Source organism: Lipomyces tetrasporus (assembly GCF_029532465.1).
Source record: "Lipomyces tetrasporus strain NRRL Y-64009 chromosome Unknown POJ06scaffold_1, whole genome shotgun sequence".
Taxonomy (NCBI): Eukaryota; Fungi; Ascomycota; class Lipomycetes; order Lipomycetales; family Lipomycetaceae; genus Lipomyces; species Lipomyces tetrasporus.
Window position 1 is genome coordinate 2013704 of NW_026611596.1, and position 22686 is coordinate 2036389.

Here is a 22686-nt window from a genome sequence, read left to right on the forward strand (position 1 = left end):
AGAACAAAGTTTTGTCAAATGATTGGGACTCTGCGAGCTACTTTCGCCTTGGGAGTTGGGACTTCCACTTTTAGGACCCCTTCAATAAGCGTTTCTCCTGTTCATGTACTGGGTGGTAGTCGTCACCCCGTATACTACGCGCAGCTTAAACTGCCACACTAGGACCTTTACGCATGAAGACTGAAGAGTTACGCAAGGTTTCACTTCACGAGCTGTTGACTACTTCAAAACACAATGGTACGAGGTAGATCTTTTATACATGTACAGTAGCAACTTCAATACGTCTGGCATGCATTACAGCAAGCAAAAAACCAACTGATTAGATTAGATCTCCTCCGTACTGAATGAAGCGCTTGATGGACTGAAACAGGCATCATGCGCCCGGTACTTGACGCTTTCGGCACTTACCATCCACATTTAATTAAACCCTAAACCCTGTCATAGTTAGTTAATCGACCGTTAGAGTTTTGCTCGTCTCTAGGCCTTTAAGTGGAAGATTCGACCCTCCGCCCTGACCCTTCAAAGTCCGCAATCTATTCATGTACAATAATCCGCATATAGAATTGCCACAACAATGATCCCCGCATTGGTCCTCTGACATTGTAGATTGAGAGTTCGATTGCCATACGCTATTTGACAACAAGACTGCGGAGACTTGACTTACTGAGCCATGCCACTAGTGGAGCTAGTGCAAAAGGTCACGGCGTCTTCCACGGCACCTGGACGCAAGAAGGGTCCGATCCGACAATCTAATTCTGCTGCCATCCAGCGCACAATTAATCGGCGGTTAGCGGACCTAGAGCGAGAAAACTACAACGAGGGTGTGAAAATAGAGGTCCCCAAAGCTGAAGGTGCGCGATCGTCGGGCAAAACGCCTGCAGTTCGGCGCATTTTAGCCTCGAAAAAGAACATATCTAACCTCTTTGACGAGGACGAGACCGGAACACGTGAATTCTATAGTGCGGCAGTTGAACCTTCGAGGTATCCTACGAGGCATTTATGCAGCGTCTGTGGTTACTGGGGATCGATTACGTGCATTCGATGTGGAGCTCGATATTGCTCGTTGGCCTGTGAAGATACCCACAGAGAGACCAGATGTCTGAAAGTATACGCATAGGGTGATCGTTAGTATAGGGTGTCGATGGACGGTACATGGGTAACGTCTGGTGTTTAGGAGTTTTGGTAGAACTCGATATTTTAGTATGGCAGAAAATGGAACACGATTGTGTAAACCAAAATACGTTATATATTGAAGTAAAAATACAAGATGATGTACAGTCTAGTCGTGCTTATACCTTCTATATACATATTTAACCTGAATCCGTCAATATCCGAGAGTTTATTTTGCAGTCTAAAAGTCATTGGCAGCTGTTCTCCTGCTAAGGAAATGAGGTGCTATCCGCTGAAGCCATTCCAGATCAATAGGACTAACATTTCGAGCATAGGCTTTTGTGGTAAAGATCTACAACGAAATTAGACTAGATCCCCAAGAGCTAGGAAGGGCCAATATTACAAACGTACGTATTCAGTATACATGATAGCGTCGACTTTCTTACCAAATACAGAAGAGGACGGATGTATATTAATAGTCTAGAATTGTTAACGAATTTCGCCTAAAAAGAAAAAAAATGTGCCCGTACGTGTCCTCCAGCTATCGTGCGATAAGTCCTCCCAGGCAAGCTCAGAGCTGTATTGGCAACAAAACCCTTCAGGAAGCATTGTATGATCTGCTCGTTTAACGTTGACGGTCCAAATTGATCTCCAATATCTCCTGGTTGGCTACTGCCATTTCCAGCTTTCAAATATATTTCTAGCTGCTTTCGAATGTCCTGCCTCGACTGATTAATACAGAAATTCGGACGGAACTTTTATATAAGCCTACCTCCACATTCGACATGGCCCTGTAATTAATATATAGTTCTTTGCACCAAACTTTCCGGTCTTCGGATGACAATAGGCTGCGATAGTGTTGCACGTAATTACGTAGAACTATCAAGTCGCCCATTCCACCACTGGCAGTGATGAACGGAAGTCTCTTTTCATTGACCTCGTCGCGCTTGTCCGGATGCGGATTCATAATCAGGTTCTCTATTGACAAACATGACACAATATCAAGCACAGGATCTGAAATTCCTTTCCGGTGCGCGTCTAACAGAGCGGCGCTTAGATGTGGCGGTAAAGGAAGCACAGCCATTTTCTTACCAAGGTCAGTAATCTGGCCCTCGTCATCTAAAGCTTTTAGCACATAAAGTTGTGTAAGTGCAGACAGAACTGTTCGGGTTAGTCTCAAGATCGTTGTGAAAACAAGACTGCTTACTTACTGGCTCCTTTACTAGGCCGTTCCAACCAATTCCATCCTAATACATCTGTGACTCCAGCCAATTTCAGCGTCAAGATAGGAAATGCCACGTCACATCGTTCAATCTCTGGCTCGCTTTGACTTCTAAGCCCGTGATAATCATTTTCCGTGTACAATCGATAGCACTTGCCCGCAGCCTCTCGACCGGCTCGACCCATTCTTTGCGATGCGTTGGATTTCGAAATGGGCATAGTTAGCAAACTATCCAAGCCTAATTATTATCAATCTTCGTCCGCCAGACATGTACAAAAGCCAAAAACTTTGCTCATACCCAGGTCGTGCCTCCAGACTTTGACTTTATGCGTTCCCCCGTCGATAACAAATCGCACCCCAGAAATCGTTAGCGACGTCTCAGCAATATTGGTTGCAAGTATAATTTTCCGCTTATTTCCCGGGACTTTCTCGAAGACTTTCAGCTGCTGTTGTTGCGGAAGAGCAGCATATAATGGTAGAGCAACCAGCTACATCAGTATCCATTAGCCTAGATGCAAGAACGAGTAAATCCGTCGGACGCTCACTTCTGGTACTCCTTTTGGCAGATTCTCTGTTATGTCGTTCAGGAGATCAACAGCCTTATCAATATCTTCTTGGCCAGCCAGGAAAGCAAGAATATCACCCATTGGCTCGCCAGTGTGGATCTGAATGGCTGTTCGAACTGTTGCGTCCACTATATCTTCTACTGGCCTCGGCAGATAATATCTCTGAACTGGAAACCTCCGTCCCTGTACGTATAAAACCTCTGCACCGTCAAAAAACCTCCTGAACTTATCGGCGTCAAGTGTCGCCGACATTACTATTAACCGCAGATCATTTCTCTTTCGCAAAAGGGTTTTCAGAAATCCCATGAGAAGATCTGTAACTATAGTTCTTTCATGCGCCTCGTCAAGAATGATGGTAGTATACTGATCTAAGTTGGTATTAAGAAGCAACTCGCGGAGTAACATGCCGTCTGTCAAGTACTTGATCTTTGTTTTTGGACTGCTCATATTTTGGAAACGTACAGAATATCCGACCTACACGAGATCAGCCGTACTCAAAAAGAAGGCTACACAATTTCGTTACATCTTGACCGAGAGTCGTCTTAGTCTCTTCCGCAACCCGTTTCGCCAAGTTGATGGCAGCAACTCGTCGCGGTTGAGTCACTGCAATTCTTTCCTTTCCATTGTTTAAACTTGAGATAAATTGAGGAACCTCTAATTGATATTAGCCAAGCATAGCATATGTGCTTCTAGGGCATCCGCACGCGTTGATTTGCCGCTACCAGTCTCACCAACAAGGATAGTTATGCGATTCTTAGAGAATTTCTTTTCAAGGTCACTGCGAACTATTCGAAATCAAAATCAGTCAACGTACTGCGTATAGCTCACACTTCAGACATATCACCTTCGGATATGGGTAGCCGTTGCATCCTTATGTTCGCTTCTCAAGTTATCGACACCAAGGCGGCGTACCTCGTATGAATAGAGGTTGCGATTACCAGATGGTCTCTTCTTTGACCTCGGGTTTAAGTTTTTTTGCGCGATGCCACCTTTGAGCCGCATGATGCTAGCGGCCAGAGCGACCAGTGTTAGACGTATGTCATGACGATAAATCCAGAATATCTACTCTACGGGAGAATACGTACATATAGCCACGATTCAAATAATATTGTAACTCTTAATTGTCTCGTCATGTGACTGTAACTTGCAGGCAATTCAATCCCCCGTCGTCAAAATGTTAAAGTCTGATCTTTGTCACCGCAATATAAATACATTTCAGAATTGCATGCGAGATTAACATCCGATCAATTCTATAGCTTAGCTATCAATCTCCATCTTGTCACCCTCCCTTATTATAGTCTCCTCAAAAATATCGAAGGGAACTGCATCGACAACAGGCCACACCTTTTCCTTCAAGATAGCAGTAGTCCCCCTTGGAAACTTGTACGACTTTTCTTTAATGGAGCGCTCATTTGGAGTGCGGTAGTTGCGATATAGCACAGCGGGCTAAGTTCAGGTAGTCAGCATCGAAGAGCAACACGTTTAGCAATTGCAGACATACCTTATCAACCTCCATAACACACATATCAACATTCGATCCGGATCCAAGCTAGAAGAATATTAATAAACTACCGGGCAACGACAGAGTTAGTACAGCTTACGTCGTTCCAAATACCCGCTTCAATAGCCTCAGCGCAAAGGGACATCGCCTCATCCTTAGTAAGTGATTGCTTCCACTTAGTCTCAAGAACAGCCATAGCCGCCATTGATCCGGATCCCAATGATAGGTAATATCCGACATCAGTTGAGCCGTGAGCGTGGATGGAGAACAATCGTGGCCCTTCAGCGTAGTCAGTATGAAATCAATCAAATTCCATCTACGGAGTCTTGTACCTGTTGGATCAACACCGGCTACAATCAAATATGCACCAACATGGCCCTGATACTTAAATAGATGCTGTTTGAGGAGAGTGAGGCAAGTGACAACTCTTGGCTTTCGGCCGGTGCTTAAAGCATGAAGTTCTAGAGTGGATGACATCAATTGTGTCACAAATTCCTAGTCAAGCAGGTCAGATGACAAATTCAAATCAAATAATTCAAGCGACAAATATGCATACGCAATCTGCTGCAGTTCCAGCACCGGCACTATATTCTAATGTTTAGCACGAACTTGTTGTACGCTGGGCATACAGAACCGACAATTGATATGAGTACTTACCACCAAATTGTGGGGGAGATCCGATGTAACTTTTCACAGTTCTTATCTGCAACAATATCACCCTCGGTAGCGCGAGTGTCCGCAGCAATCTACAGCAGTTAACGACCTCGTACAACTACACAACGAATGTAGTGCAGAGCAATCATACCACAACACCACCATCGAATCGACAGCCTACAATGGTAGTACCAGTCGACGTTGCCTTCGGAATAGGATAACCTTTGGAGGCCAGAAAATTGTTTCTCTGATAGTTATCAAAATTAAAACCAGGCATTTTCAAAATCAATCCTAGACAGATGATAGCCTAAAACTGCAACGGAATATCTATTATATGAGGGGAGGTGCCGTGTTGCTGATGACTGATGACATGCTCCGCCAGCGACACGATCTAACGCCCTGAAACCAGATTCTGGTACGAAACCCTTAATATTTTACCACTCTAAGGATAAATTACCAATCTCGTCGGACAGAGATCCAGATCGCTTTACAAGGGAATACCAGCAATTAAATAACACACCACGTGAAACAAATGTATGCTAGATTCTAAGTCTGCATAGATATACCACACTGTTTGACTTGCAGCACGGAATTACGGAACTAGTGTTTAGATAAAATGGCTCAAAATGAGACGAATGGCATATAATACGTAGATCATGATATGACAAGAACCAGCTAGCCTAAGCATCAGCAGTGAAGTCTGTTGGCACATTCTCGAAAGACTGTTCCTCGGCTTTCGTCTTCCAGAATAGTTCCCCCACATTGTGATTTCCATAGAACGTCCAACCCGACTCTTTGACATGGTAGAGATTGACGGAACCTCCTGAAAATGCATCGCTATAATATACCATAAGAAACAACATCCCTCAAACAAACATATTTAGGAAGACTTACCGATGAGTCGCCGCTAAGATGCTCCGCTTACCAAGAGCCAGTGCCTCCTCAACAGACATGTCCCACTTGTAGGCACTGTCTAAAACACCATACGCAAATGTTTGTCCAGATCCAACACAAAACAAATCTCCCTTCAGACGAGTACCATCACTGTCGACATAGTAGATTGCTGGGCCCTCAAGCTTTGTGTAGCCGCAAATCATTGTGCCCATAGACAAGCCCATTCCCTTATAAGAATAGACGAGATTCGAAAGTATCTTGCTCGCGGCAGCAACGCTGATTCGGCTCTTCTCTCGTAGTTCATGAAGGCGACATTGTATTCCTAGCCATGTTTCCCAAAATTGACAATCGGCAGCGCCTCCGGCCATAGTGCCAAGCAAGAACGGATTGATCTCAATTACTTTCTTAACTGTCTGTGACGCAATCCAATTACCTGCCGTAGCTCTCGAATCCACAGCAACCACCTATAAATGATTAGGTAAGTCGATTATTGGGACAAAGAAATAAGGAACACGTACGATGCCACCTTGGAATCTGAACGCCAGTGTCGTGGTACCATGAGCGATCTTGATCTTACAATCTGGATTAGACGCATCATCAGTATGTGCTCGTAGGAACGCTGTGGGCTAATCAAGAGTCAGATATAATTCAGTGAGTGATTTTCTGTCAAATCATATTACTTGTGAAATAGGAGGTAAACTCAAGAGCGGTAATGAGGATGGCGCAGAGCAGTCATGCTGCTCTTCGCCTGGTAGGTCATCGTGCTCAACACCGGGAGTTCTAGAATATCTCGCAACAATAGCATCCATGTTTGAAAGTGCAATAAATAATTCCTGAATAAAATATGAATTTTATTCGACGGTCAAACAGCCAACCCAATCAATTTGTTAAGAAAGTGTGGGCAGTATTATGGCTTGCCTCTTATTACAGATTGCTGACGCTTCGCAGCTGTTCGGCCTTAAACCCAAGACGCGGCTATAGTTACCATAACAAATTGACAGTTGTATCCTTAATCGTAAAAGCACTGACATATTTAACGCATAAATACTGCATCACGTCTGCATACGATTGTGCCTTCATCATCACGTGACTATACGTTCAGTCAACTTGGTTCACGCGTCGCGAGTCCCTAGGGAGTCAATGTAAACAAATCGCATACGAAACTTCCCGACAGAGTCCACCTCTCAAATAATTGGAGAAAGCCTACGTTGTTTCGAGGGCACTGAATGAATGCCTTTTGTTCCTGACAATAATCTGAGAAGCCATATCCAGTGGCTGCTAGGCGCCAAAGCCCACATTCCTCAGGTCGTAGATATTGCACCAACTGTCTGCGTCTCAGTGATCCCCGGCACGATATTGCAGCTTCTGCCAAAGGCTGTCGAGGACAAAGCTTGCGCCGAGAGCTCAGATATGCCTGCGTGGCCATTATTGAGCGCTGACAGAGACAGATCTGTTTCGTCACAATTGCATAGCAGAAGTCTGGTTCACACTGACGCTCTTTTGTACGAGCCAATCTCCAGCGCTAAGAATGCCTCCATTACCGGGCCATTGACTCCTGCAAATTGCAATGTTCTGAATACTCGGAAAGGTAATAGATATTTTGGATAAAGAGGGTTTAGAGCTAATGAGCAAATTGATCACAGAATTAAAAACTCCAGCGTCGAAAGTCATTTCGGAACCGTCATCGCGTATTCTCACGATAGACCTTTCAAGCGATGACATCGAGGATATAGACCACACGTCTGAAATAGAGAAACCTCCTCTTCGTCGTGTTCGAGATTCGCCTAGGAATTCGCCTAGTAAAAGACTACGGCCGAGGAAGGGAAGTGCCGGAACAACCATCAAAAACCTCGCCAACTTAGGTGCGCAGCGCAGAGTCTCTTCTATTCCGCAGGTTCGTTCGGCGGCTGCGAGTTTTACTGAGCACGAGATTCCGGATTCCGACGATGAATTTGACGTGGACATGGTCCCTGGAACTTATCCTGACCTTTTGGCTGAGGTGAATACCAAAGAGCAGTCTGAAATAGCTCTGGAGAAGATATTCGCTGATGACATATCAGTTAATGTTAACGAGAAAGCTGCTTCTACGTCCTTTGCGACCACGATAGCTTCAACAGGGCAAGACGTCGTCGTGACCCAGCCTTCAAGATTCCCGCAAAGGAACATGGAAGACGGAATATCGGTCGACAAAAGAATGCAGGAGAGTTTGAAAAACGATCTGCTGTCTGTTATGGGCACCTGTATGGCCATTCTTGAACAGAGTCTTGCTATTGCCACGGATTGGTCGAGGCCTGAAACCGAGCGAAAGGCAGAATGCGAACAACTGATGCCCGAGTTCAACAGAGTGCATAGAATCTGGCAGACATGTGAGGCCAATCTACGAAATTACGAGAACAGCTGTCGTCCAGAGTCAGCAACATACTATCAGGCCTGTCCGCAGCACGAGGAACGGCAGGTTACAGGGTTTCAAGACAGAGATGACAGCGTGTATTTGGAATCACTACCATCACCTGAACTTGGCGATTACGACCCCGACTTTCACGAAGAACGAAGTGGCGATTACGAGGAAACTCCGACAACCAACGGAAATGCGTTTATTGATATTCATGACGAAATTAACCTGGGACCTGATATGGACCTTGGATCGGAGTATATAGGTAGTTCGCCCACTAAGCCACTAACTGTCGTCGATGACGAGCCCGAGATTCAAGTTCCCTCCACACAAGCGGCATTTTCGAATCGGATTACGGTGCTCGGTGTCGACGATGCCGACTTTGGTAATGCCTATATGAATCCTGCGAAACAAATGGCTCACCTAGCTGACGGCGATATCAATAATGCCGAGATGCGGTATGAGTGGTCCCGAGAAGTCTGCGGTGTTCTCCGGAACGTTTTCAAGCTGCCTGGGTTCCGACACAATCAACTAGAAGCTATAAATGCAACCTTGTCAGGGAAGGATGTCTTTGTGCTGATGCCTACCGGTGGTGGAAAATCTCTATGCTATCAACTGCCAGCGCTTGTCTATGGTGGAAAGACTAAAGGCACCACTATCGTCATATCCCCTTTGATTTCCTTAATGCAAGATCAAGTAGAGCATCTGTTGGAAAAGGGCATCAGCGCAGCCATGGTCAGCTCTCGTGGGGAAGCAGGCCAAAGAAGGAACACATTTCAGCAACTGAAAAGTGGGGAGCTCTCGCTTCTCTACGTCTCGCCGGAAATGCTGACAACCAATTCGCAGCTGCGCAATGTGATATCTTCACTGTACCAGAGGGATTGTTTGGCTCGAATTGTTATTGATGAGGCTCATTGTGTTAGTTCATGGGGTCATGATTTCCGACCGGATTATAAGCAACTTGGACAGTTTAAGAAAGACTACCCGAATGTGCCTCTTATGGCACTAACGGCTACAGCAAACGAACGGGTACGACTTGATGTTGCTTTCAATCTGAACATCACAGGTTGTGCGTTGTTTACGCAGAGCTTTAACCGGCCGAACCTCTACTACGAGGTGCGAGATAAGCAACGGGATGTGCTGGAAGAGATTAAAGAGCTGATGCAAGTCAAGTACCCGGGGAAGTCAGGCATAGTTTACTGTCACTCGAAGAATTCGTGCGAGGAGACTGCGACAAAACTGAACAGGCTTGGGCTCAAAGTGACATACTACCATGCCGGTATGGACCCGGAAGAGCGCGTACAGGTTCAGATTGGGTGGCAGGAAGGAAGGTATCAGGCAATTTGTGCAACCGTGGCTTTCGGTATGGGTATTGATAAGGCCGATGTGAGGTTTGTCGTTCATTACACGTTGCCGCGCAATCTGGAAGGCTACTATCAAGAGACTGGACGAGCTGGACGGGATGGCTTGCCATCAGAATGCATACTTTACTATGCATATAGAGATGCTACATCAATTATGACTATGATCGACAGAGACAAAGATATCGATTATGACACGAAAGAAAAGCAGAGAACATTCTTGAAGCAAGTCCTTCAGTATTGTGAGAATCAAACAGATTGTAGACGGCATCAAGTGTTACAATATTTCAACGAGAAGTTTGATTCCAAGGACTGCCGCAACCAGTGTGACAATTGCCGAATAGCGGCTGTGTGTGAGTTTGAAACTCGCGATATTACTGAGATAACAAAAGATATTATACGGACAATTCTGGCCATTCAAGATGACAATGTTACGATGCTGCATTGTATGGATGTTTTCCGAGGAGCAAGGACTGCGAAGATACAGGGTGCCGGCCACAATAACGCTCCAGGCTATGCAGCAGGGAAGGATGTGGAGCGGACAGATATGGAACGGATATTTCATCACTTAGTTGCTCAGAGCATTTTAAAGGAGTCTGCGATAGTCAATAGGTCAGGCTACGCGGCGTCGTATTTACGAGCTGGAAGTCGAGCAATTTTTTTCTTATCTGGCACCGAGAGGCTAAGCTTGACCTTTCTCAAAGGTGGAGGCGCAAAAAAGTCGAAGCCACCACCGAAGCCGGTCAATTCTGCGCCGGACGCCACTGTATCGAAATCAAAAGCAACAAAATCGAAGCCCACGAAGGCATTGAACAAAACAAGTCGACCTAGGTTTGGCATGGCAAAGGGGCAATATAGGAGGATCAACAAAACAGCCACCACGACCTCATTTAGGTCACGCACATTGTAGAGGTTCAGTTAATTTACCTGGTATGTTCTAAGGTTGTTACGTGGCCCGTCAATTGCTAACCTTCCTGTCGTTTCCTGACGCGCCAGCAATAAAGTTAGTGTCATACGTATGAGTTGGCTATCTATTTGTATTCATAACGGTGTCTTTGTTGTAATGTGGTTGCATAGGGTTTCCGCGTCGTAGAACTGTAGTTACAATGTATATACAATCATTTTGCTCATGGAAACTATTAATCCCTCAAACTGTGAGACCCACGATATAGACACGCGTACCCACTACAAAAGCCACCTATCGCTAACAACATCTATCATATAATGAACGCAAGATAATAATGTACAGGGAAATTACATAGAAATGGCCTCACAACTCCAGAAACCCAAGATTGACTGAAAACCAAATTATGACCATGGCCAGCGTCTGCTATAATACTAAACATCAAATAACTGAAGCTTTTGTATCTTACTGCAAACCTCGCGTCTCCCAAATTATCAAGATAGGAGTAAACTCTCAACTATGTAAACAACTCACGCGATCAAAACACCTGAATACATTAGCCAAGTTGTCAATTTCCAACAAAATCCCGAACGCCTAGAAAACTCAGAGCCAAAATCAATGAAACAACAACCAAATAATAACAATTTTAGTACACAAAGATCGCCTCTCAAGATGTAGCTGAGCACTCTGTCACATCTGAGTACATCTGAACACTCAATACAGTTGATGTATCTCGTCCGTAACCCTGAATACGAACTACACAAATCTACGCATATAGAGCAAATGATGGCAAAGCAAATATGTCCTTGGACGAAAAAGAAAGTCCACTTACAGCGCCATTAGATATGAAAAGTCTGCTCTCTTCACGCTTGATCCATGCTGTTATGGCATCCATCCCCTGTGCAAGGATCGCCTTGGATGTCTGCTCGCTGGCGACACAGTATATCTCAAACGAATGTGTTGCCCACGCGAGTGCAATAGCGCTGCCTCGGCTAATATACAGCACCTTGAGATGAGTATGTTTGGTATGAATTGCCGCATGTAGTCGTCTGTACAAACACATGAGCTCATGCTGTGACTTGCGATCTGGAAAGTGTGGCTCGTAGTTTGGCATCGTGAACTGGACATTCGACCGTGACTTGTAAAGAAAATGCTGGATCGCTGGCGCCCCAATATCGGCCGTCCGATATCGTCCAAGTTTGACTGCCGTGTCGATGGGCGCCATGCAGTTTTCCTCGGTGAAATTCTCTAGGATGTCTTCCTTTGCCTTTCGTAATTCATAAAACGCGTCCTTATTAGCACTGATAAGTACAAGTGCAACTTTTGGCCGGAAGAAAACAATGTATGCATGAAGGAAGCCGCGACTATTGAATTTCGGCAAGCAGACGGGTATCCAATGCTCACGCCCATCATGGAAGGTTGCGTTATGGAAAAGCATTGAGAATATAACTTGAAGATCTGTTTGAATTAGTCGTAGAATACTTCAGAGCATCTGACGTATAAGCATACCTGGCGGGTGCAAGCTATGGCGCTTTGGGCGAATGACACTTACTAATCGGCCGTCCGCCATGACAAGCCCATAGAGAAGTGATGGCGTTCGCCCTTTTAAGAGAGATACGTTTATACGATCTCTGACACTATTTCTTAACCGCAAACATTCAATTGCATTCAAGAGGATAGCTGGAGATCCGAACGCCATCTCGCGAGTCAGCGAACGTAAAAACGTCTCGGCTCCTGTACTCAAAGTCAGCACATGTCAGCATATATACTCCGAGATATCTCGGAGTTGCCTTTAGTTGCGTAGCATACCATCCAAAAGTTTGCGTAGATCAAAATTTGTCCGTCCCTTAAATACCTTGACAATCTGAGCTTTGGTCAATGCTGACAGTAGTTGTGTATGAAGCGCATCGAGTTGAGTCCTCAATTGACCTTCGGTTTCGCCAAGCTTGCTGATAGCCACCAAGATCAATGGGTCATCAACAGTGACAGCAAAAGACGTCGTTCCGGCAGTGAAAAATCGTAAAGTATCGGGTGTACTGTCGGACGGAAAATCTTCAGAAGGCTGCTCGAAACCTGACACCAGCGCTTGTATGATACCCATATGTAACGAGATCAGGTCGTCATTTCCATGCATCGAAAAGATTGGCTTTCCGGCGTACGACAATAAAAAATACTGTTTCTTTTGGGACAGAAAACGTTCCAGCTCGTCATATACTCGGTCGTCATCTTCATTGTGTATGTTGTAGTCATCGAATACTGTAATAGAGTCATCGTCGACATCAGTTTCTATGAACGAATTGTTGAACGTAGCAGTATGTGGCCTGCCTGATGGGTCATGATCATGTAAAATCTTCCCTAAGAGGGACTTGATATCCGGCAAGCCAGCAGTTGAGCCTTGATGTTGTGAGCGAACAGCATCTATAGCTATCGTCGGTGCCGACAAGACAGATGAGGCGCTTGAAGCTGGGGATCCGACAGCAGTCGCGGTGGCGATTGAGGCAGCAGTTGTAGCCGACGCAGTTATCCCGATACCATTAGAGACGGGAGCGGAATAGGACGACAGAGCTGTTGTCGGCTTGGACTGTAGCCGAACGGGAAATGCTTTCGAAAGACCAATAAGGTCGGACGGGTGCGAATGGGAAGCAGAATTTAGTGAAGGAGTAGGTGAGGCTGGCCTACTTGTTTCCTCCAGTACATCTGGAGAAAGAATATAGTCTTCAATAACTGCGAGTGATGTGTGTTCGACCGGTACGGGTGGCTGCGTGGCAGCCGTGATCGCCAGTTGGTCAAACGCGGAGACAACTAACGACGGCTGCTCAGCCGCCATTGAGTGTCGTCGGCAGCGATCGTGCTCGCGCCAGATGTGCAAGGCAAATAGCAGAAGCAGAATCTACCCAGATTCACAGAGACTTTTTATGTGGAGCAAATTTCTTCGTGCTGCGCAATGCTGGTGGGAAGCAGGAGAGAAAAACATGGATGTAGCCGAAAAGCCAAGCCCGATATCCGTAGTTGGAAGCCCTTACCCTTCTAAAGCCGCGAATCCGGGGAGGTGCCCTCGTGCCCTCCTCTGCGTCGTACAGACCACTATATAATATAAATCATATAATTACAAAGGACTTGGGGTTGGGAAACAGACAATTTTCTCCGGATAATTAATTACAAATGTATTTCTCTCTCTGGTGTTCATTACGGCTGCCAGCAAGGCATCCTTGAACGAGAAACAATATGCTTCAGCCACAATTTTGCGCCACACTGGGCGCTCCTGCTGGGAACGCAGGAGAGATAAGCTAAAACTAACAGCAGTCGACACCGCCAAATGACAAGAACCGTCACGCATCGCGAAGCGCTTCCAGGAGAACCATAACCCGTCTGAACCATTCGCCTATTCGTGCACGCGATCGCTCTCTTCTCGCACCTCCTCGTCGCATCTGATCTTGTTGTTTCTATTTTCCGCGTACTTCGCGGCTTTTGCTGCAAGCCTATTATTTCCCTACTTCTTCCAATTGATCGTACTTGGTGTGCACTCGTCTCGACCCGGCTGGAACGCAGTCTAGCATGGCCCCTACTCCACCATCCACTTCCTCGATCCTTCAGACTATATCGCCACTTCCCTTCATCTTGTCGAAGTCAGACGATTGTAAGTAATAGTAGATTGAGGCGTTGAATTTCATTGCCTTCACTCTAGTATGTTGTCTTGGGCGGCTTTAATTCTCTTAGCCGTTCGTAAGAAGGATCCGAAATATAAGCGCTATGCGGCGAATATCGATAAAGCACTCGCGCTTTTCGAGCGTGTCGAGGAATGGGCGGACTATATCTCCTTTCTTGGTAAACTGCTGAGAGTATGTTTCATACAATCGCGCCGATGAAGTGCCTCTTTTAGTGACTTACGTTCAACCCAGGCACTGCAATCCCACACTGCTCAGCAGATCCCATACTCGCCTATCATCGCCAATCGTCTTGCACAATCCCTTCATCCGAATCTGCCTTCAGGTGTTCATCAAAAGGCATTAGAGCTATATGGATATATATTTGGAGTGCTAGGAGTATGTTAATTGAGCTCATCATACTACAATTCTTCAGTGATTGCTAATCTGCCTCAATAGAGAGATGAGTTGAGCCGTGAACTTCATATCTGGATTCCAGGATTACTACCATTGATGTCTTACGCGAGCATCAATGTCAAGGTGTGTATTAGCCGTGCGAGTTTCTAGATTTCTACTTATGCGATCAAGCCACATTTGCTACATATAATGGAGTCCTACATTCTTCCAATTCCAGCAGAGTCATTACGTCCAATTGTGCGCCCACTGTTACTTGCGCTCTTACCTGGAATTGATGACGAGACCAGCGAATCTTTTACCGACACTCTAAATTTAATTGACCGCTTTCGGGTGCACGTTGCCGACGACCAATACTTTTGGCAATGCTTCTTCCTAGTGATACTCAGTTCGGATGATAGACGCCTCGGTGCGATCATTTATGCCACTAGAAAGTTTCCATCGTTAAGTGTTATAACTAATGATAAGACCAAAGATGCCTTGTTGGAATCTTTGTCTGATGAGCTTAAGGCAATTGTAACACCGGAGCCTGGTCTTATGGTCAGAGCTTTGGGAAAAGGGCTCGAAGACGAGCAGATGCTTGTTCAGAGAGGCTTTCTTGAGTTGCTTGTCCGCAATTTACAACTGCAGAGTGGAATATTGCAGAATCTCGTGACGTCATATGATCTCACTCAACTTATTATATCAGCATCGTCTGTAGTTCTACGTCGTGATATGTCCTTAAATCGCAGATTATGGACATGGTTATTGGGCCCAGAGCCGTCTGTAGATCAGTCTCAATCTACCCCCACGCTAAGTCGCTCTGAGTACTTTCGCAAGTTTGGGCTTACGTTTCTGGTTAATGGTCTCAATGAACTTATATCATCAGTCTCACCCGATCCCATTTCCCGAGCTAGGCCATATCGTATTTGCTTGAGTTTGATGGACCGATGGGAAGTTGGTAGTTTGGTTGTTCCCGAAGTTTTGATCCCTATTGTTCGGAGTGTCAGGAGGTACAAGGAGGAGGCGCGATCAGATGCCCACTATCAGGAAGTCCTTAAGAGTGCCAGCGCTTTCTTTGACGGCGTGGAGGCGAGTAATATATGGAGTGATGGGTTCAAGCTTATTGCCACAGAGCACGACTTAGATCTCTTGCTCTTTATTGTTCGAACATTTAACGTACGCGAAGAGGAGATGGTTATTGTTCACCTACCACTTATTTTAGTGACATTGTTCATCCTCCGCAAGCAGGTACCATCTATCAACCGGAAGATTTGGCTCGAGCTGGCCAGTGAAATTTTGGAAGCTATCCCTGCTCGGGCTCTTCTTCCTACTGCCCAGTCACAGATGCAGTCGTTGAATGGTGCTGAGACTCTAGAGCGCATTTCACAGTTCTACAAACGCTCACCAGATGATCCGTCTACTCCACCGTATTTACCAGCCACCATATCGTGGATTCTCCTCACCGCAACCGCAGAACTGGTCACAGCCACTGTAAATGATCTTGATCCCGATGCTGGAGATGTTTGCATTTTTGCGGTTAATCTACTCGCAAAGATCCCTGGAGAAACAACATGGAGAAACGATTCTTTGGTACAGGCATTATTGGGATTGACCCCAACTTTATATGTTCCCTTCAAGGTTTTGTATGGCGCTACACGGCTACTGGGTGTCGTGATTGAAAGAAACGGAATGACGAGGCAAGAGATTGACTTATCAATTCGCAGTTTCACTGAATTGGTAAGTTCTATGGTTGCCTCATGGTGCATACTGTGTAAGAATTGGCTGACTTTCTGCATTAGCATTGGCATTACTTGAGCATACCTACTGGAAAGTTCCATGTGGAATCTGTGACATCACTTTGGGATCTGCAGAGCAAATGCAAGGATCACAGGATTGAAGCCGCTATTTCGAACTTGGTTGCCGAGGCTTACGAGAAACCCGAAGCTGGCCATGCTTTTATCAATCTTTGGGCTCATAGCGTTGATTACGCTAATTTCGAAGCTATCTTGACAAGGCCATTGCTGTTAATGCTGGATTCATTAGAGGACAAGTACTCTCCCCTTCGTTCAATATCATTAGCTTGGCTGGAAATGCTTGGCGCTACATCCACGTCGAATAGACTCTATGGGATTTTGGTTTCTCGTATCCTGAAGTTGCCGTTCTTGCGACGTCAGGAGTATTCGTTCGGCGAGGATGACGATCTGGAACTCTTCTTGTATTATTTGAAAACGTTGACCAATATTTTGTCAATGGGCCCGCCTAGCCTTTGTGCATCTCTGGGTACGGACATGATCAGTGTTGATGCATCGAGGAGTAATTTACTGCAGCACATGGGGCTAGAAGAGGGAGATCCTTCGTATAGAGGTTTCTTCATTCGCGTTATTATTCGAACATTGAAGTACGATATTCCCCCGGATAGCTCGCCGGAGCTGCACGAGAGTCTGTCAAAGGTGTTACGTGGTGCTCTTCAGCTGCTCAATGTCATTTTGATGAATCCAGACAAGCCTGCTACTCCAGAACTAGCTGTGGAACAGGCATTGACGTCTCGCTTATCGTCCAATCTGCATATGAATGACATCTACACTCAAACTTTGATATTAGACGTTTTATTCCGGACATTGAAAGTCAACTATGGAGACGGCACCTCTGAAAATGCAAATATTCACCAAGACAGTGTTATTAAATTGCGAGATTCTGTGGAGGTACATTCCTCAATTGATGGTGCATCTTCCCGTGCCCCTACGTCTAGTCTTATACAGTGTGTCATTGATGGAATATCAACCGATGAGAACCAGCCAGTTTTAGACTCCTGGGTGAAGTTTTTAGTGGACTGCTTACCATTTTTCTCTGATGTTTTGTTTCAGATCTTGATTCCAGTAGTCGAGTGTTTCTGCAGCCAGGTTAAGAAGACTTTTGAGGAATTGAAAGTAGTCTATAGTTCGACGGCATCGACCTCACACCCAGGATCGGAAGGTGCATTGTTTGCCTTAATGCATGGGTTGGAGCACATCATGGTTGCTGCGCATGATAAACTTCTCGACGAAGAATCCAAGACTGCGAATCCGAAAGCACCTGCAGAGCCTGGCTTTTTTGGGACCGTTATTTCAGGAGTGTTCTCGGTCGAGTCGCCCCAGGCAAGGAGTGCAGCTGCCAACAATCGTCTTACGGTACTACTATGTTTCCAGGACTGTATTAAAATTTGTCATGCAATTTGGTTGTGGGGCGAAGAAATCGCAAAGGGCGCTCAGAACGATCCGGATTCTGCCTCGAACGAGTCGTTTATGTACATCTCTTCGCGCATGAAATACCGAGCTCGACGAATCTTGGAACGCTTGTACATGACTGAGACTTTGGAGAGTCTCGAGACTCTTATCGATTTGCATCGCATCACGCCTGTCTTTAAGCTTCTTCACGTTTTGGATGGGTCGCGTCCTAAGCTTACATTACCATATATTCTAAATGCAATATATAGCAGAATTAATCCAGTTATTTTAGAGTCATCGGCAAAGTCTAGTTTGACGACGGATCTTGCAGATTATCAGCTGCTAGAGTTCTTGGTTGATTATGTCCACTCGCTGGAAAATGATGCTATTGAAGAAGTATGGATGGATTGCATGGCTTTCGTTAAAGATGCCCAGGCCAATGTTGGCTTGTATAGGCACGTGCTCCCTAGCTTGCTGGTGTTTATTTCTACTATTGGGAGTAAGGTCGACCTTACAAACTTTGGTGAGCAGAGAAGGCTGAGAAAGGAATTAGCTGTATGTGGTTCTGATTTTTGATCGTGCTGGTGGAGCCATTCTAACGTTATTTCGTAGGATATGTTCTTGAAACTTCTTAATTCGGCTGTGACGGCACGCCAGATTTCGGGTGTTGCCACTCCAGAACCATCTGCGCTGCCGTCGAGCGAGAAGGACAAGTACTCAGACTCTGAGGGTACGCGGACTCCCACGTCCGTAACGAACTCCGCAGCCACAACCATTGCGCAAAGCCCACAGCCACCAGCTTTGCAGACTCAACTTTCGTTCCAGCAACTGTCATTATCATCGTCATCTACCATGCCACTAACTCCTGTCGAGAAGCCTGAAGCTCCAAGTTCTAAACCGAAGTTTTCACAAGACGACCTATGCCGAGCGTTGGCGCAAGTTGTACCTAACTTGCAGAAAGTCCTCCTAGAGAGCGACAGGGTACTTGCTGCATGCACAACTCTAGGTGCAAGCATCATCTCCCCCGCATTGAAGTCGAAAAACTTCCCATCAAGTGCAAATGCCGCGGTTCTAGAGGTACTGTATCAAGTTACAAAAATTCCGAGCACAGAAAAGGCATGGAAAACATCAGTGACGGACGCCTACTATGATGGCAAGTTTTTCACTGTCGGCGAAATTCTTCGACCGAAGTGGAGCGATATTCTTCGACAGTGGCTCAAGAACGACAAAGAACGAATGCCAGATCTCATTGCTCGGGTTTCATCTCATTCGTCCAATACGAACGCACTTTTCGGATGGTCTGATCAGGAGTCGATAATGCGTCGCCTTAATCTACGGCGAGTTGCCTTCGCATATATGTGTGGCGACAAGGATCAGTTCATTATGAATCTAAAGGAAACCCTAGATAAACTGTCAGAGCTTGTCAGCTCTTCAGTGCGCGAGTCAATTCGTAGCGACGTATTTCTTTGTCTCAGAGCCATCATTCTGCGCACTTCGCCAGTTCATTTGCCTCCGTTCTGGACTTTTATCTACACAGAACTACAGGACGTATTCTCTGAGTTGACGAATAGTGACCCAAGTAATCTACGTCCAGAGAATCTTCAGGGTGTATTCGCAGCATGCAAGTTACTTGACACAATTCTAGTCCTTGGGTCCGAAGAGTTTCAGCTGTATGTTGTTTATTACTCTTGCGATTGTGTTATATCAGAACTGACATGCATATGATTAGACATCACTGGCTGTTTATCAAGGACACGCTGGAAGCCGTGTTTCCGAACGCTGAGGCTAGTCCACTACCTCTGGTTGACCGTCTGTCTCTTCTTCTCGGTGTACCAATGAGTACAGCAATGACGGTTGTATGTGCTCATGTTCTGATTGATTGTAGGTTTGTTCAGGTTGCTAACTATTGTGCAGAATACGTTGAATGTCTCGTTGACTGAAAGCGCGATGAGACGTCCCATGTTAATTGGCCAGAAATTGAACACTATCGTCGAATTGAAGACTTTCTTCAGCCGTTTGAGTATTGCAAATTTCGAGAGAGTCTATACACTCGGTGTGGCGGACATCAACCTTCTGGAAGATGAAGTTTACGGTGACTTGTTTGCGTGATAATAGCTAAGCGTGTTACGTTTGTATTGCTGGTCAGTAAGTAATTGGTCGGGTTGACGCGAAACAGTAAGATATAACGACATTAAATTTGGTTTTGGTCTGTTGTGTGAGCTTATGTACTTTTGGTTGGTCGGTCTAAATTGTCTGCTATTTAGGAGGGATCTTTTTTTTGCTTGCATAATTAAGCTGGTTTCTGTTTTGCGGTAGTATTATGTTATATATAGAATCGGTGCATAAAGCCCATAATGGCGAATAGTTTATTAACGATTTCTACTAACGTTTTGAAGTGCAATGTGTAATCGAAAAGTATTTAACTTTTTGTAAATTTCCAGACGCTAAGAACTTCCCATCCAGCCTTCCTCTCGTCCACCATATCAACTACCCAGCCTCTGTTTCGCATTGACTTGGCGACCTCGAATGGCCTATTCCTCCTGCAGAACAGAATATACGCTACCCCTCGCACGGGATTCAAAATCTCTGCTAGACGATCAAGCACAACTGATGTGACCTGCATCCCGTCAGGGCCACCCAGTAATGCAAAATCTAACCAGTCGTCGGTCTTGACAGCGTTCTCAATTGAAGGGAGGACAACATCCGGCACATACGGCGGATTGAAAAGTAATATGTCCACCAATCCTGGCCGAAGACCGTCCCATAAATTCGTTCTAAGAACATCGAAATATCTCGTATTCCCATTTTCTTTTGATGTTTCTTTTGATATATGGCATGCGTACGGATTTATATCTGTTCCGATAAAGAGCGCGTCAGGCAAAATGTTCTTATGAAAGAAGGTCGTGACGATACCGCTTCCTAGACCAAGCTCGACGACTAATGGTGCAGGACTGTTTGCTGTGACAAATCTCGTCTGCAGGAATGGTAGCTCTTCTTGTAGAAGATCTAAAAACAGAAATGAATCCTCCGCTGGCTCGTACACTCGTTCTCTGTCGAGCTTGGTTGTCGAGGGAGTGGGAAACATCTTAACATATTGAACAGGTGCTGTTATCCGCAATTGTATCCTGTCACAGCTTCCATTAATCCTATACTCTATGATACCATGCCAGATCCATTCATGTCGTAGGAAAATCAAGCCTTGAACTGGTGAATATAAGCTTTTTCGCCGGAACTTTTACCCGGCCTCTGTCGGTCACCGCGACTAACACCTATAGCAAGGGAAGGTTAGGGTTATCCAATTTACCCGTCAGGAATGCACACTTGTATTAGACGGCCGACCAGACATACAAAGTTAGCAAGAAATACAACAAAAATGTCTGGTGGTTACGCCCTGCCATGGGTCACAAGCAACAACGGCCAGCTCCAAGTAACTGGCCTCTTATATATATATATATATATATATATATACAGACAAATAACAGGAACATAATAGTGATAGAGAAAATTCTAACACCGTTCCTTATCCCCCGTGCCCACAGTCGAGTACGCGTCCCCGAACTGGTAGTGACCAAGTGGCTTGGATCTCGCCATCCTTGGTTACCCTTGTTCGAGGCAAATCAGCATATCGAATTAAAGAGGAGCCTGTCAGGACTCCTCTTATCCCCGTGCCCATACTTTATCCCCCGTGCCCATAGTCGAGTATTAATGCTGGCCAAATGACCAGGTTGTAGGAATTCTGAAGTATACTCGCTTGTGATCGAAGAGGATCTCAGCCAGTTACAGGCTCCCCTCTTGGCTGTCTGCAGACTGTGTCGCTTGCCAGGCGACTTAGTATGTTCCCGTAAGACGATGACGAGGAAGGGGGCCAGCAGCAGCGGGAAAGATGGCCGTATTTACAACCAGACGAGAAGCACAGAACCTGCGACCACGATTATCCGATCTGTGCGACTCCAGAGTCTTGGCAAGCGTCATTAATATATTTTGTCTACGGCGCGAATCCACGTCCGAGCGCGATCGTGTTACACTGAATTGGAGTACAGAGACGTCTTGCAGCCGGCAGTGTCGGATTCCTGATCCGCAATGACGCGAACAACCACTCATTATTGGCAAATCCCTCTAGAGAATCTGAAAAAGCGTTGTCTCCAGGATTCCATATCAGCTGGGCCACTGTGGACGTTTAGTGTTTCGCGAATTGTGGATGAGACAGGGACGCGTTGTTGACGCGTCGCGGAAACGTGCGACGGACGCGTCGGCGAGCGCGCAACAAGCATCCGATCTGTGTAACGCCAGAGTCTTGGCAAGACAGTCATCGCGTCGAATGTGAAATATTAATTAATTGCATGAATGGCCGAGCCGACACGTGAACTAAATAATTAAACAAAATCACGAGGAACTGCCAGCCCCGATAAATTAATTACTGGTCGACAGCGATCAAACACTGACGGTTCCGCCCATTGGCAATCTCAGAGAACTGCGCAACTGGCAGGCCATGCTGGTCTATACACTCCACACCGAAGTCCTCTTCTGTATTATTACAGGAAGAACACGACGCGTGTTTGCGGCGCGTTCGAGCGTGTTAGATTTGCATCCTGTTCCGGACTCACAGCTTGAGCCGCACTCGCGATTCGAATAAACAAATCACTCAATTCTCAGCGCGCGTAAATGAGACAACAAGACTGAACGTGGCAATAATGCTACCAATTAAACTGAGTCATTATAAAATGAGCGTAACGGTTGTAGATGCATGAAATTTAATTATTCAAATCAGACACATGTATGTAACTTTTTATGTCGTAAAAATCCAAAGTGATGAGATACACTAATGGTGCCATATGGGCT

The 22686-nt window shown here is 45.6% G+C and overlaps 8 protein-coding genes across 8 annotated transcripts; 3 read left to right on the plus strand and 5 right to left on the minus strand.

The window, feature by feature from the left end:
- The first annotated feature begins 517 nt into the window (after positions 1 to 517).
- POJ06DRAFT_243764 (uncharacterized protein) lies at positions 518 to 1266 on the plus strand. The gene has a single exon (XM_056186406.1). The coding sequence runs from the start codon at positions 671 to 673 to the stop codon at positions 1115 to 1117; it is 447 nt and encodes a 148-aa protein (XP_056047612.1). The 5' UTR covers positions 518 to 670; the 3' UTR covers positions 1118 to 1266.
- POJ06DRAFT_243766 (P-loop containing nucleoside triphosphate hydrolase protein) lies at positions 1267 to 3841 on the minus strand. Its single transcript, XM_056186407.1, has 10 exons — positions 3743 to 3841; positions 3603 to 3683; positions 3422 to 3552; positions 2878 to 3372; positions 2631 to 2820; positions 2322 to 2570; positions 1883 to 2271; positions 1641 to 1829; positions 1522 to 1590; positions 1267 to 1462 (listed from the first exon to the last, which is right to left on the minus strand). Exons 1-10 carry the CDS (start codon positions 3765 to 3767, stop codon positions 1352 to 1354), a joined length of 1929 nt encoding a protein of 642 aa, XP_056047613.1. The 5' UTR covers positions 3768 to 3841; the 3' UTR covers positions 1267 to 1351.
- Positions 3842 to 3941: 100 nt separating this feature from the next.
- POJ06DRAFT_14344 (nucleophile aminohydrolase) lies at positions 3942 to 5473 on the minus strand. Its single transcript, XM_056184559.1, has 7 exons — positions 5205 to 5473; positions 5057 to 5145; positions 4956 to 4983; positions 4732 to 4894; positions 4500 to 4678; positions 4400 to 4447; positions 3942 to 4344 (listed from the first exon to the last, which is right to left on the minus strand). Exons 1-7 carry the CDS (start codon positions 5328 to 5330, stop codon positions 4156 to 4158), a joined length of 822 nt encoding a protein of 273 aa, XP_056047614.1. The 5' UTR covers positions 5331 to 5473; the 3' UTR covers positions 3942 to 4155.
- A 6-nt stretch (positions 5474 to 5479) lies between these two features.
- Positions 5480 to 6864, minus strand: POJ06DRAFT_243776 (nucleophile aminohydrolase). The gene is made up of 4 exons (XM_056186408.1): positions 6628 to 6864; positions 6466 to 6573; positions 5948 to 6411; positions 5480 to 5890 (listed from the first exon to the last, which is right to left on the minus strand). Exons 1-4 carry the CDS (start codon positions 6754 to 6756, stop codon positions 5734 to 5736), a joined length of 858 nt encoding a protein of 285 aa, XP_056047615.1. The 5' UTR covers positions 6757 to 6864; the 3' UTR covers positions 5480 to 5733.
- Positions 6865 to 7177: 313 nt separating this feature from the next.
- On the plus strand, positions 7178 to 10610 carry POJ06DRAFT_264988 (uncharacterized protein; the record flags this gene model as incomplete). The annotated part of the gene is made up of 2 exons (XM_056189037.1): positions 7178 to 7535; positions 7591 to 10610. 2 exons carry the CDS (start codon positions 7178 to 7180, stop codon positions 10608 to 10610), a joined length of 3378 nt encoding a protein of 1125 aa, XP_056047616.1.
- Positions 10611 to 11370: 760 nt separating this feature from the next.
- On the minus strand, positions 11371 to 13431 carry POJ06DRAFT_279678 (trafficking protein Mon1-domain-containing protein; the record flags this gene model as incomplete). Its single annotated transcript, XM_056189832.1, has 3 exons — positions 11371 to 12062; positions 12114 to 12338; positions 12414 to 13431. The coding sequence occupies 3 exons, from the start codon at positions 13429 to 13431 to the stop codon at positions 11371 to 11373; spliced, it is 1935 nt and encodes a 644-aa protein (XP_056047617.1).
- Positions 13432 to 13960: 529 nt separating this feature from the next.
- On the plus strand, positions 13961 to 20194 carry POJ06DRAFT_243788 (Dopey, N-terminal-domain-containing protein). The gene is made up of 9 exons (XM_056186409.1): positions 13961 to 14241; positions 14322 to 14443; positions 14504 to 14647; positions 14708 to 14788; positions 14837 to 16381; positions 16444 to 18402; positions 18460 to 19517; positions 19577 to 19703; positions 19762 to 20194. The coding sequence occupies exons 1-9, from the start codon at positions 14160 to 14162 to the stop codon at positions 19954 to 19956; spliced, it is 5313 nt and encodes a 1770-aa protein (XP_056047618.1). The 5' UTR covers positions 13961 to 14159; the 3' UTR covers positions 19957 to 20194.
- POJ06DRAFT_243789 (S-adenosyl-L-methionine-dependent methyltransferase) lies at positions 20195 to 21313 on the minus strand. The gene has a single exon (XM_056186410.1). The coding sequence runs from the start codon at positions 20930 to 20932 to the stop codon at positions 20267 to 20269; it is 666 nt and encodes a 221-aa protein (XP_056047619.1). The 5' UTR covers positions 20933 to 21313; the 3' UTR covers positions 20195 to 20266.
- Between the last annotated feature and the right edge of the window lie 1373 nt (positions 21314 to 22686).